Source organism: Phoxinus phoxinus (genome assembly GCF_949152265.1).
Source record: "Phoxinus phoxinus genome assembly, chromosome: 14".
Taxonomy (NCBI): domain Eukaryota; kingdom Metazoa; phylum Chordata; class Actinopteri; order Cypriniformes; family Leuciscidae; genus Phoxinus; species Phoxinus phoxinus.
Genome location: NC_136889.1, coordinates 29,287,285 through 29,303,046, shown reverse-complemented (window position 1 = coordinate 29,303,046; position 15,762 = coordinate 29,287,285). Strand labels below are relative to the sequence as shown.

The window sequence follows — 15,762 nt, the reverse complement described above, 5'->3', positions numbered from 1 at the left end:
CACTTTTGAGGTTTAAAGAAATATGAAACTTTTCTCTCTTTTTTTCCCCCTCGGTCTCGTTTATAGGAGATAGATGCAACTGAACACATCAACGAACTAAAAACTCGCAGCTTTTGTGGTTTCGCGTGTTGTTCGATAAAAGGGTTTATATTATGTTTGGATAACTGTGTGTTTAATTAAAAAGTAAATTAAGAAGATAGCACTGTTGGACATACTTGCCGCTGACAGTTTTCTTTGGACCTACTAGAATCCTGTTATTTGGTTTAGGGGGAAAAAAAAGCTTAAACTTAACTTTGTGCTCTTAACAAAAAAAGAACTGGCTTCTATCTGTTTAGACAAATCCTTCGGAGGCATTGTATTCAAGTGCTTTAGTTCTCCAGATCTCTGCTGGGTTCTTCTAAGAGGTTTGTTTTACACGCGCGCACACACACGCGCGCAAACACACACACACACAGTCACTTTTCACTTTCTTTTGCTGTCTAATTCTCCCATGGACCCCGATACAATCACTGCCAGCGGATGTATTTACTCATAACAAGGCTTAGCTGCAGCCCTGTAAATAAGAATATATGGTGATTTATACGCTAAGCACCAAGGATTGTGTTGCCCTGCTGGTTTAAGCATTTTACACTTTGATAAACTCACCCGAGGCTCTCTGCCACTTTGGGTACTAAACCCTCAGTGTTGACCCAGCCCTGCTGCCTTTTGCCCTATTAAGCAGGCAAAACCAATCTGATAAGCGCACATGCCGGTTTCTGGCTCAAAGTGTTATACATGCTTGCCATGTAGTTTAGTTGGGAGTTGTTGTGATGATTTTTTGCACCAACAAAAAAAAAGAAAGAAAGAAAAAAACACAAACAACGACAAATTCGGTTATCTTGACAAATAAAAGCAAACCCAAAGTTCAAGAATGCTGACGTCACCAACACAACTGAACACAACGCAAAAACACAAACAACACTAAAGCAACAGCTTGAAATGGGAGACGTTTACTGCATTTATTATTTACTTCCCTGAATGCAGAAGCTAATGACAGTGTGCAGAAGTCATAAAACAATCATCCATCTTATTATTTGATCATTTCTACTTGATGGCTTCATGGCCATGAAAATGGAATGAAATACTGGGCTTGTCAATAGTGGATCCATAATGACTGTGCTATTTGGCTTTTGCTTTAGAATAATTTAAAAGCTCAGTAATCAATAACTAATCTTGGCTATAGTCAGATGAAATGAAATAAAGTGGTAAATGAAGAGGCACACTATCATAAGATACACTCACACCTTCCTCAGGATAAATCACTATCACAATGACTAATTCGCTAAGTTTTCCCCCCGCCTGGATTGACTGCCGCTTGGGGTGGAAAATCTGCTCAGTTCTGCGGAATAGATTTAAACAGACACAATTTGGTAAATGAGCTGAGAGTACAACACACACTGCATAAAATCTTTTTCTAAATGACTATGTTTGTCTTGTTTTCCAACTACAACAATCTAAATATCCTTAAAACAAGATAAATGTACCTGAAGTAAATCTGCACAACAAATTATGACTGATTTCTTATGCTTAGACTAAATGAAGAAAAAGAACAGCTCATGCATGAAGACAAAATACACATTAAAATCTATTAGAATAAGTCACATTTTATGCAATTTTGCTTCTGAACTAGTTTTTTCTTGGTTTTGAGGACACTTAAATGTTCCTTTTTTATCTATCAGTGTAAAATTGGATATTTTTAGAAACAAGACTTGGCATTTACGAGGAAAGAAAGCATTATTAAATTAGGCAAATATATTTAATTATCGAATATTTTGTAGAACTTTATGAAAGATGGGCATCTTGATTCTCTGGAAATCTGCAAATCTTTCTGCGAATACAGATTCCCTTGTGGGTCTGCTCGACTTAACAATCTGGAGCAATACAGAAAGTATCTGCAACTGTTGCTGAACTTCTATGTGTGTGTTCACAGCGGACCCAAAAGAATTTGAACACGGTCTGAATACCATTGCATTAAAATATCAACCAAGTGGCATCTGCAAACAAATGGCACAAACGTTTTTTTTTAGCCTTTTTTCCAGTGCCTTTTAATCAACTGGTGATTTGATTATTTTCCATGGATATATGCAGTCACTTTGTGTAGAGAATCACATTATCGACATGATTGACTATAACGTCTGACAACCCAGCCTGATCTCATGAAAATGCGTCTCTATAGCACGCATTGTGTTTATCGTGCAATTTATACGCGGAAATTAGTTTTTAGCATGCATATGATACGCATTTTTCGTGTGCATTTGAAACACACGCACCCCACACCACTAATCCTAACCAAACGTATAATACACACGCACCCCACACCACTACTAAATATACCCTAACCAACCCATGCGTATCCTATGCACGTAAAAACTCATTTTCGCATATAAATTGCACAATAAACACACTGCGTGCTACAGAGACGCATTTAGTGTGACCGGGTTGTATTATCTATTTTGTATATCATTCAAAACCAACAAAACATTATTTTGTGGAGTCCAAATACTTGGGGCGCTGTATGTAAAGGACATGACTTTCTTTCACAGTGCAACATTTGAGGCATGCAGTGGAGTTGGGCTGCTTGCATTTATTAGCGCAAGCCCATCTGTAAATGTTTCTGGAGCTTTAGTGTGTAGTATTTAGTGGACATGCTCACAGCTGCTTTGAAACAGACCACTGCTTTGTGCAGTCACCCTGTGCCCTCTATGACCTCTACCTGCACTGCAGAGCAAACAGAGAGTCAGGAGAAGAGAAAGGATGAGAGAGGGAGAGAGAGAGAGAGAGAGGAGGGCGCTGGCGGAGCTCTGTTAATTCTTCCATATCTAAGCCTCTTTGCTGAGGCTCTCTTTGTCTTCAAAGTCCGAGTCATTAAGGACTAATCCTATCACTCCACCTAATCTGAAGTCGTGGAGTCAGAGTCCAGCTTTCCCTAAAATGGCCTTTGTAGAGCCTAAATAGACATGGTTAAGTTTTAGTCAAGAGCATCCAAAAGTGCCCCTCTCCCATTTTGTGACCCCGGTCCTTCAGGCTCAGTCCTCCCCGAAAATTTAATGGAGTGCTGTTAATGAATCTTCCCCTCTGCTCCTTTATTCTCTCCCGCTCACGGGTCTACAGGCTCCACAGGGGGGAAATAAGAGCACCGCTCACTTTCAAAAAAAAAAAAAAAAAAAAAGGTTTAAGGCCTGATATACTGGCGAAATTGAAGAATTAAATCATTTAGAACAAAAATGAAGTTCGTAGTAAACGCCAAACTACCATTGGTTCGTGGCAATTACGTAATAAGTTGGCTCCGCCTTCTTTGACGTGGAAAACTCTGGTTTATTTCTTCTGTTCAATCTGTTCTATATATCTGTGCTATATAAATGTGATTTGACTTGTGCTCATGCAAACATATCCACATCGCTATCATCAGATGCTTTCTTAACTGCTGCTTTCTCAACGTTGTCATTTTTGTTGTTGTCATTGAGAGGAAAGCGCATATATTTCCATATATATACAGCGTCAGGATGTTCGCTAACAGTATACAGCTGCAAATGTTTTTTGAACTTCTTTTCACCCCTAAGTGAAGAACGAAAATAACTTTGGCTTCAGTATATAAGAGCCTTTATTTTCATTGAGTGACATGATATTCAGATTGTCGCTTGATCGATATGTGCTTTTCAATGGCAAATGCTTAGATTTGAACTTCTCATGTCATCTAAACTTTAATATAGTTACATCCTTATTTTGTAGCGTGGTTTATAGCAACATGACATCTGCCAGCGCGGATTTCCCCCCAGTTCTGTTTGAGGACAGCTGTTCCTAAACACAGTGTTCAGGCTTAGTTGTCTGGCGTATTAAACCATTAAGAGAGCATTGCTCAAATAGTTCAAACCATTTGATTCTGGAGAGCACTGGAGGAAAGTGTTTACACAGTGTCTTTCTGGGGTTTGTTAGCCAGGCCGTTGGGGAGAGAGCTGGGTCTGGAGTGCTTTTGGCAGTTACCCACCCTACTCGACTAAATTTGGCGTAATGAGGCTCAGACAAAACTTTGTAAACATGTTAAGGTAGCCTGCTAGTGTGTGTGTCCCTTATCAGGAGCTGAAGCTGAAGTAACCCAAGCAGATACTCCATTGACTGGTAAGTAAAGAACTTCTTGATCTCTGTATTTACACTTGTTTTGTCTTTCGTCATGCTTGTGAGAGCCAACTTTTTAAAAATGTCCTGGCAAGAAACTTTGTCATGAATATGTCTGGGGTCATATTTCATGCCAATATCAAACGAAATAAATATTTTCGGGACCATTCATATTTCTTGCTTTTATTGCCGTGACAGTTGAAAGCATTTTCAGCATAACTCCTCATTTGTGTCTTCTTTTGCAGTGTAAAGGCACATAAAAATACGCCAGAAAAAAAGACCAATTAAAATTCAGTATGGAAATAAATGCTGATCACATTTTTACACGCTGAAGACTGATTACATTTTGGTGTGCAGATATTACAATTAGTTCTTTGCTGTTAGTTTGAAGCTCAATATCAAAAAATAAATAAACAAATAAATAAATTGGTCACGTTTTAGATTTGGGTCCAATTCTCACTATTTACTAACTATTCACTTAGTTACTATTCACTATTAATTTTGCCTCCGTGAACTCCTAATTACTGCTTATTAATAGTAAGTAAGGTAGTTGATAAGTTTAGGTATAGAGATTTAGAATATGGTCATACAGAATAACGCATTAATATATGCCTTATTAGTACTACTAAACAGCCAATATCCTAGTAATATGCATGATAATAAGCAACTAGTTAATAGTGAGAATTGGACCCTAAACTGTTACCAAACATTCTTCTAATGTAAACCATTGGAAGATTTTTAAACTTTCATCTTAAGTGTCTTAAGATTCTTGTACTAACAAAAATTGCATTTTTAATTGTTAAAATAAAATAAAATAAAAACAATACAGAGCCATAAGCCTGATATTTCACTACTATTTGGGATCTGTCAGATTTTTTCATGTTTTTGAAAGAAGTTTCTCCAAGACTGCATTTATTTGATAAAAATACCTTTTTATGAATCCTTGCTGAATATATATATTTCACTATATATTGCACTTAACTATATGCATGCCGATGCCAGTTTACATAGAGATATTTAGAATACAAAAAAAAAAAAAAATTAATTTGCAATGCAGCTTTGCACACAATAACCATGAATTCTCATTTATTATCATGTTTATTTTGCAGTATGGTTACTTAGTTTTTCTTTTAATGATATAGTGCATTGTATATTAATGCACATAACTAGTACATACTGTAGCAATCTTCTGCCTAAATCCTAGTGTCTGTCGTTCTGCTTTTATTGTCACTGCAGAAACAAATGAAAAGCATGTGTTGTTCAAGGGTAATTATGGTGCTGTAAAGCGACAGAACAACAAGAGAGTAGTTTTACTGTGCCGTAAATGCAGGTACGAGTCTTTATCATGGGATCTCGTGTTGCAGGGGATGCTGGTCTGGGAACTCCTGCTCGTGGAGACAGAAACGGCCCTCACTGTGGCTCCAGGGCCCCCACCCACACCAGGAATTACGCCAACACCGAAGGGTCAGGGGTCAGTCTCTAAAATGTTTATGCTCCGTCCTGTGATTTTGAACTCCCCCCGCTATTTTGGTAGGAGCCCCAAATTTCTAAAATGACTTCAAATGTGTATTTTTGTTGTCACAGACTCGAACTCTGAGAGACTGTGGGGTGTGTTTACGAACACTGTCTCCGATTGTAAAGATCAACGGCTGCGGTTATGGCTACACCATACAGACTGGCATCACTATAGGGACATAATCGAGACTATTTTTATTTTACTTAATTATAAAATCAGGTTTACTATCGCTAACTAAAAATCAAAACAAAAACAGTTTGGGATATCTGAAATAAAATTAAATATAAAACTCGTCAAGTCAACAAATTTTTTTTTTTCATTAAATTTAACTTGCAGTATTAAAATAATCACAGCTAAGTAAACTAAAAATAATCAATTAAAAACTATAGGCCTATATAGACTTAGACATAGACTTAAAAATACAATGAGGCACATCAGTTCATGAAAAAACAAATGTTTTTATTAACCTCAAAAACTGCGTAGTATCTGCGCATACCTTTTTAATAAAGAAAATATCACCTGCATGTCAACAGACGAGTGACACAGCCTTCTTGTAAAAGCAACACAATCACTATAAGGGTGTAAAACTCTGACAGCTTGTTATCTTTCAGTGACAGAAGCCAAATCAGCACGGCTTACCGACCCAATGTAAATCAGCGGCGTAAAATAAGCAGTGGCTAAATCAGCCAGAGACAGAGAGGCTCTTTGTTGCAGCGTGCAGATTAATATCTTAAGCGTGTACCATTGTTCAGAGTTATGTCACCAGCGGCCGTAATGATATCTTAAATTAATGAAGTGATGAAAGCGGCGAAGGAGAGGCCTGTGATTTACAGGATTGCTTTTAGCTGATGCACACCGCCATCAGTGGAGATAAATCAGCCGCTGGGAGCCATGGGGGAAAATGAATGGATCTGCACACGGGTTTACAGTTCAATTAGTGAGGCACAAGGACGCCAGCGCAAAGTAATTCGCCCGGCCAGGTGTTTAGATGAAAGAAGCGGCGAATGAAACGGCGGAAGATGCGTTTTCTGTCGGAGGAACGTCTTAGGCCTTTGCTGAGTTATGCTTGTAAAATACATATACAGCAAACACATCATTTCATATTTTTTTTATGTAATAGCAGGTGAACAAATTCAATCATTTCAAGGTGAAGTGTGTTATTTCTGCACAAAAAAAAGTCGGTTTCCAAACAGTCCCTCCATCTGTTGTTCTTCTAACCATAAGTAACTTTTCAACTACATGTGATCTAACTCATTAGAGTATTATTAGACTGTCTGCTTAATATTTGCTAACATCTACTGACTATGAGTAACTTTATTGTCTATATGTCAACTATATATCAACTTATTCTATTAACCATAATCCTAACCTGTAACAGTCTTAGTTGCAAACCTTTGTCTAAAGTGGATCATAGAAATAAAGTGAAACCGACAGTCCTGCCTCAAACTCACGCTATTGGTCCATCTGATCGAGTGCAGTGTTTTGATAGAAACAAAACTGACACATGACTCTTTTTGTTGTCTTTGCATGTTCCGAGGACATTTTTTTTAACAGAAATAAACCAGTCAGCATAAACCAGAGTTGCGATAGTCTTTAATTCCACATTGCGACGTGCATCCGAGTGAAACGGCTTCCCGAACAAGAACAAATGTAGGGCGGGACTTGATTTTGTTCATCTGTAATTGATTGGATGGTTTTGTTTTGCTATTGATGTGATGTCATGTGAGTGACAGGTTGCCCCGCCCTCGCGCCAGTAAACACGTCATCATCAGAGAAAAGTTTGCAAGAGAAAAACTAGTAATTTAGATTGAAGATGACAAGGGTACAAATAAATAATGAGGTGCACAGATAAATCATTTTTAATAAATATAGCAAAATTCCATAAAAAAAAGAAAGAACTGTCAATTTTGATTTCATGGTGACTTTGAAAGATTAAACGTGTGGTAATGGCAAAGTTATCCCTAATTACAACCAACGGTTCCCCAGTAAAGCCGAATGACCTCCACATGCCCTGACCTTCCTTTTATTCTGCTTAACAGGCAGGCTTAGGTAACTACTACTGAGGTAACTGATGCCACTTTCTCAGAAAATCAATAATTAAATTCGGTCGTACATGGACCGGTGGCCTGCACCTGAACTGGAGTTTTGTTTTCCATTCCCCCATAAAGTGGTCCAGCATTCTCTCCAGATTACTTTACGCCATGTCAGATCACACACACTACCCGGCAAACGCTTGGACACAAATACTCAATGTTTATTATTACTATTTCCAACATTTTAGAGTAATAGTAAAGTCTTTATTCAAAACTATGAAGTAACACAATCGGAAGTATCAGAATAATAAAATACAAAAAAAAAAAAAAACTGTTATATTTTTTCTAGTGCCTCTGCTGGACATTCTCTCAACCAACTTAATGGGATGCTGGGCACTTGTTGACTGCTCTGATCCATCTCATTCATTTAAATTGTTTTAATTATTATTTAAGTTTCATTCTTTTAATGAAGTAAAATTGAAGTTATGTAATATATATATATATATATATATATATATATATATATATATATATATATATATATATATATATAAATATATATATATATATATATATATATATATATATATATATACTGTATATATTAGGGCTGTGCAACAATTAATCGCATCCAAAGTAAAAGTTTGTGTTATAATATATGTGTGTACTGTCTTTCATTATTTTGTATATATAAATACACATATATGCATGTACATATTTAAGTAAAATGTGTTGTTTATATATCGAATATTTATATTTATATATTATAAAATGTATGTATAAATATATATACAGTATATACATGCAAATATTTCTTAAATATATACAAGCATATGTGTGTATTTATATATATATATATACAAAATAATTATACACAGTACACACACATATATTATGTAAACAAACTTTATTTTGGATACGATTAATTGCGATTAATTGTTACACAGCACTAATATATATATATATATGCACAATTGATATTTGTCTACAAACCTATTATTATATATTAAAAGATCATGAGAGACATAAATTCAGTCAAGTTTGTTTACACTTCTGACTGGTAGCGTACATAATCTGTGGTGTTTTATCATTTTCTAGGTGATGACAGTAAAGACATTTATAATGTTACAAAATATTTATATGTCAAATAAATGCCTCCAAATATGAATCATTAAACACTGTTTCCAACATTGAAATTAAGAAATATTTCTTGAGCAGCAAATCATCATATTAGAATGATTTCTGAAGGATCATGTGACACTGAAGACTGGAGTAATGATGCTGGAAATTCAGCTCTGCCATCACGGGAATAAATTATATTAGTACAAATATTAGAACAGAAAGTTATTTTAAATTGTAATAATATTTCACAATATTGCTCTTTTTACTTCTGCCTGTGTTAGCATAAGAGACTTTCAAAAGCATTACAAATCTTACCGTCTCCAAACTTTTGAACGGTAGTGTAAATCTTAAAGGTCTTGCTATAACATCAATTCTCAGCTGTCAGTTTCCTGTATATGTTTAAAGGGTGTTGTGGCATTACCGTGTTGTAGTTATCACCTTAACTGATGTTGTTTTTTGTAGAGTTGAGCTGTAAACTCATTTAACGGGGTGCTGCATGTGACAGTGGTGTAAACTTCACTCTCAGTGTAAAGCTCGTTCCCTGTGGCCCGGCTCAGCGCTCCTGTTCCCACACCATTTGTTCACACACGCAGTCCTTCTTTCCCGTGCCACGAGACGCTCACCTTGAGACTGAAAACTCCTTCTCTGGTGAACCCGTTTTGTTTTGTAATGTCAATTCATTACACAATTTTTTATGTTTACAGTGGTATTTTTTATAAACTGTAAATCTTCAGATTAGCACACGACCAGCGATGTTCAAGCTTGTATCGCCTTGGAGCACCCCCCCCCCCCTCTCTCTCTCTCTCTCTCTCTCTGGTTTAAGTTTCCATTAGGGACTCGGCGAGACCCACGGCGTCAGAGCCCATTCAGTCTATTGTTAATCGAGAGCGTCTACAATCAAAGTGTGGAGTGTTTGGGTCAGAAGCCTCAGATTGTGGCCTACCCCAGGGCAAGAGTGTGGCCCCCAGGGACCCAGGCGCACCAACCTCCTTTACACCGCACAGCTATGAAGTTTAGCCGGGGGACTCCAGTGCTTCAAAGAGCTAATGACCAACTCCAGAAATATTTGCTTGATTGAGTGCGTGGTTGACTTGAAGGCTCCCTTTTTTCTCATATTGATCCACAGGTGAGGTCTTCTATTTCACTTATAAAACACAACATAAACTTGAGCTAGCTCATCAATCAAACTCGTTTAACTATTAAAATGAAATTTTTGTAGTAAATTGTAAAGTTTTTTTTTTTTTTTTACGGGGTTCATGGCTTTTATTCCATGCCTGTTGTCATTGAGATCATTTATTTGCTATTGTACATAAATTAACTTGGCAGATAGACGTAATACAAAAAATAAACACAAACAAAAAAATATTGATGACTCATCTTGCACTAATGGGCGTGTCCAAAGCTTTTCAGATGAGGATGTCCCTCCCCTTAATACTCAATCATCCTTGTAGTATTCAATTCAGTTCATTTTATTTATAAAGCACCTTTAAAACAACCTTGGTTGACCAAAGTGATGTACATATAAAGAAAGAAAAAAAGAGCAAAAATCACTCACTGTATGAAATTGTATTAGTAGTGTACATCTATGTTTTAACCAACATTAGAGTACCGGTAGTCTGGCTTTTATTCCCTGTCTGTTAGCAGTGAGATAATATAGTGTGCTTAACTTAATTTAGCAAAAAATACATCATTAATATAAATAAAAACATACCAAAAATATTTATGACTCATCTTGCACTAATGGGCGTGTCCAAATTTTGATCAAATAAGATGCTCTCCAGATGAGGAATGTCCCTCCAATTAATAATTAATCGACTGTATGGAACCAATTAATACTGTATGGAATTGTATGCCATTGTAGTAATACATTTCATCTTATTCTATTTTATTTTATTACCAAAATTGCAGTTGTCTGGCTTTTATTCTATGTCTGGTAGCATTGATATCATCAATATGCCAGTGTACTTAACTTAATTTAGCAGAAAGACATGATTAAACTAAATAAAAACAGACCAAACATATTGATGACTCATCTTGCACCCATGGGCGTGTCCAAATTTTAGTCTAATAAAATGCTTTCTATATGAGGACGAGGACCTCTTAACACCTGCTTTGCAATATCAAGGAGCATATTATGATGTAGAATGGCTATTGGCTAAAAATTCGACATTGTTTCAAAAAGTAATACATTAATATGCTCAACAAGCCAGGTTTTTGAAGAGCTATTTCTACCTCAGTTGGTTCCTCAGAAGTCAGGCTGACAATATTTTTGACAAATAACTTTAACTTCGGATTTATAGTCCATCCTGGTTGGCATTAGTGGGATTGCAGAGTACATGCACACATGATAAGAAGACTAGTGTCCTCTAACTTCTGAATGTGAGGATGCACATGAAGCGCGCTGGCCCGGCCCTCGAGGATGAAGAGACTCATTAGTGTGTGCTGGTACTCTGAGCCCAGGCCTGGCTCTCTCCCTGTGTCCTTGCACGGATATATGGGTCTTCACACGTCCTCCGCAAAAGCACTCTTTTGCCGCCACCCCTCCTTTCCCCCCCTCTTCTCTCTTTCTCTCAAAGGTGCTGATCAATTCACAGCCTCCTCCGGAGGTGTGAGACTCATCCCTGCACTTTGTGATTGGCTTAGGCGTCACAAACCCTCTGCCGTTCTCTTTCTCCCCTTCTCGCTATCTCTCATTGAGGGCAGCGGCCTACTCTTTTCACCTCTGGGCTCTGCCAGCCTGTGGCTATAGGCTCCGGTCAAATGAAATCACACTAATCAAACCCCCTCTCCCTCTCCTTCTCTCTCTCTCTCTCTCCCACCTTCTCCTCCTCCTCCTCCTCTCTCGTGGCTCTGAGCCCATTAGCACACCTGAAATAATAACTCAAGTGACAAATGTTTTGGCACTTATAGCTGATAGACCAAGAGAAAGGGTGGGATTGAGCACACCACACTCTCAGAGACTCAGACACGGTATTTTCCGATCCCAACTGTGTCAACAGGCAAAGCTGACAAATTTAGAAATCATGTGAAAACTTGATGTTCACAATAAAAACACGAATTCAAGTGCAGCATTTGTGTTTGTTTTTTTAATAGAAATCTCAGACATTTACAGTGTTAGTTTCATTGATAACATGTCGTTTAATTATGCTCAACAAAACAATTCAATACAACTTTTAAATGTAACAACACGCTGATATCTCACAAGTGCTTTTCTTTATGTTTCTAATCTATGAATGTTATTGCAAACATCCACCTTTCTTAGTGTAAAATCCCTATTGAGCCTGATTATAATATGTAAAACTGAAAGTAAGAAAGTAAACGCTGTCGTATAATTTGTGAAGTGCTGTTGAGCCTTCTGTTGTTTAGTTTTTCATGTCGACACGAGCGTGCGTAGATGAAAGGTTTTATAAATACGTGCATATTCATTTTTATTCATAGAAGATTTATCATTTAAATATTACTGTTTTTTGTTTTACTTATTCCTAATTGATGTTTGTCAGTTACGGGAAAACAGAAAAATAATTTGCAGCCGAAGAGCTCAAGAAGTCAACGCGCAATGCGTTTTAATGATTCTTTAGCTAATTAATAGATGAACACAGGCGAAGTGGGACATTTTCTGATGATTTGTTTTTAACACAAATATCCAAATGGCTACATCAGTATTACATCATGCGATAAACAATGCAGATTTTAGCAAGGGGGGTTCAAACCTAAAATAATAAAGATTAAGCTGAATTAAGTAGTAAGTTAACCTTTGACGGATCTGTCACAATGCTCCGTCATCAAACTTTGTCAAGTAGGGTACTTTTAAATTTCCATGCAGTCTCTTTAATTGTCATAATTGATTATCATCATTAATATAATAATTCGTATTTTAACTATTATTTAAGATTAGAGAGAAATTATTGACGGCAAATCGCCTGTTTTTGTGCATGGCAGAAAAGTAATTGCGTCTCATTAAGAAACAAAGAAAGAAAATTCAGTGTGTTTCCAGTAGAAGGCGCACATGATCAAGCATACAGGTCACTGCAAGCCTTTGCTTATGAAAAATATGTTTTTCTTTTGGATCTTCTGTAGAAGTTTACATTATTGCAAATCCAATTGGCCCGCAGTACGCTTCTCAATTAAGAAGGTTTTGAAAATAAAATAAGATCAAGCAAAATAAAGTAGTTTCAAATAAAATCACAAAGCGAAATTAAAATAAAAACATACTGATTTACCATTTTTAATTAGGCCTATAAATAGGCTAAACATGAAATAAACAAATGCTTAGCGCTTTTTTTTAAGTTTCCGACTAATAAAACGTAAGTAAATAGCCTTAATCTATTTTTTTCACTACACCTAAATGATTTTAGCCATTGTTTTCCCCCTCCGACTAATTGTTCCTAAAATCCCTGGACGCGGTGCACGTGTTTGATTCATTCAGGTAGCCTGGAAAACATGAACCATCAAAAGTGCACAAAGTTTTTTAGTTTCACAGTTTCGTTGTCATAATCTTGCCACGCAGGACCATGGATTTAATTTCCACCACGATTAGTAAATAAAGATTCACTTATTTTATTAGCTAGTAATTGTCTAAAACGTCTCCGTTGCGCTCGGACAAGGAAACGCACAGCTAAATGATTATTTGAATATTCAAACATTTCACATTTGACAAGCACTTGAAACACGCTGTAAGAGCATTATAACCAGGCAGTGGCAAGATTTGTTTTTTTAAAGCAAGAAAGTTAGTAGCCTGCTGTTTTCTCCCATGCGTCTTACCCATTCCCGCTAGTCTTGTAAGTTCCATGCAGTTGTCAGTGAAGAGAAGGCAGGGTTCACTGCTGACTGGCCCCTGGTCGCTGATCGCTGCGGGGGAAATAAAGGATGACCTCCGTTTGACTTCTGAACCACAGCGGCATGTTGCTTTCAATAGCGACTTAGGGAGAGAAAGATTCAAATGAATAACAAATATTGAGGCCGAATGGGAACATTTTTTTGTAATAAACATCCACATGTCTTCATGCGTTCCAACACGTTCTTGTTTTCAAGAGTGACTCAAATCTGCTAAAAGGAACAATCCGAATTGTTCAAAACCCCTTTGTTCTAAAATTAGATATAATTTACTGTATACTTAATGCTCTACCTCACGTGTTCCTAATTATAGCCTATAAATAATTTTGGTTACTTTAGTTGGTTGCACTTTATTTTAAGGTGTCTGTGTTACATTGTAAACATGTACCGTGTAGTAATAATTAAATACCCTACATGTACTGAACTTACTAGGGTTAAGGTTTGGTTTGGGGTTAGTTGCATGCAGTTATGCATAATTTATAGTTATTACTGCAGTAACTGCATTTAACATGTGTAACAAGGACATTGCAACACTGTAAGTGTTATTTTAAGGTGTCTTTGTTAAACTGTATTTATATATTTAAGTTGTAAATGATATTAACTAACTACGTGTACACTTAAGGTTAAGGTTGGTTTAGGGTTAGTTGCATGTAATTGTGTATGATTTATAGTTATTACTAACTACTTACATGTAACATGTAACAAAGACGCTGTCAAATAAAGTGTTACCATCATTTTAATAATTAAATTAAGCCTAAATGGATACTTTGAAACACACTCAACCCTATTGCGTAGTTGTGGAAATGTCGCCAGTGCTTTCTATGTGATAAAATGCCCGTTTAGTTTTCTCGGTAAACAGTCGGACTTAAAAAAAAAAAAAAACATTTTACGTCGAACGATTCACATCTCTCTCTAAGCCCAAATTACCCGAAATGATGGCATTAACTCAGTGATGCGTGCTGCAATCTGCTGACCCTCACTAAAAGGCAACCTAAACAGTGAAAGTCCATGCCCTCATTGTGCTCTATAGCGTCCTTTTATAGATGCTAATTGAAGGAACTTAATTACTTTATAATGCTATTCTGGTACTGTGACAGCAGTTAAGCGTTTGGGTAAGTACAGCTTTCAAGTCATGCCGTTTGGTTCTCACATAATTGAGACAGACGCAAAACTAATGTTAAGATTACAAACATCAATAAAACAAACGAGTTGACTCCGTATACATCACAATATGCATTACAACTATAGTATACTTAACTGAAAAATAAGAATTTTTTGTACTAACAATATTTTAGTTGAACTGAAACTCTATTGTAGACTTGGAAAAGACAATAGTCACTTACCAAAAGGCGTGCGTGAATGTCTGTTGTACGGCGTTGGACTGAACATATCTGTTACATTTGCTCCACGAATCCTCCTTTCATTTGTGTTTAAGTCCACATCAGATCCCGCACCCGCGCGGCGCGCACCCTTCGTTTGCCGAGCGCTTTGGGGATTTGATAGTAATTTCATGCCTGTGAATGCGCGCGGCTCTTCCGCGGGAAGCGAGGGTTGTGTGATGCTCGTGGCAGCTGATAAGACACTGTTCCTTGCATTAATCGCTTCTGATCGATGACAGATGCTCCTCAGACAAACTTCATACACCTTGTCACCGGGTCAGTTGTATTGCCCACAATGGTGCACTTCAACCTATAGAGTCAGTGTGTGTTTAAAGCCGCTTATTCAGCCTTCATTTGAGCATTTATGGAAGATGTATTATTTATAATTACAAAGAGATTCCTTTATTTGGGGAGATGCATTTTAAATGTACCAGAACACACACCACCTCTCCAAACTGTTTAAGCAACAGGGAATATGTGTCACATCACTGTAGACTGACAAAAAGTGCTATCCACAACTTTGAATGAGGAATAGAAATATGATGGTAAGAAAGAGTGAATGAGCAAATGACAAAAATAAATACATATTTAGATATTAAAAATAATGAATATCTGTATCCGTGAGTATTATGTGGGAGAGAAGGAGACTATGGGAGAGAGAGATTTGAACAAAACAGAATACGAAGAGTACATTTTCCCTCCAGATTACAGTATTTTCATTCCACCC

At 36.9% G+C, this 15,762-nt stretch overlaps 1 protein-coding gene across 6 annotated transcripts in view; it reads left to right on the top strand.

Annotated features, from left to right (window-relative positions):
• meis1b (Meis homeobox 1 b) overlaps positions 1–15,762 on the top strand; it is a 256,446-nt gene that overhangs the window by 177,526 nt on the left and 63,158 nt on the right. For all 6 annotated transcript variants that reach the window (XR_013800192.1, XM_079635085.1, XM_079635090.1 and 3 more), the window contains 3 exons: positions 4,114–4,155; positions 5,517–5,623; positions 5,737–5,787. Coding sequence is in view for 5 of the 6 variants with exons in the window: in XM_079635085.1 (XP_079491211.1) it covers positions 4,114–4,155; positions 5,517–5,623; positions 5,737–5,787 (200 nt within the window). In the remaining variant the exon portion in view is untranslated. The remainder of the gene's footprint in view (positions 1–4,113; positions 4,156–5,516; positions 5,624–5,736; positions 5,788–15,762) is intronic.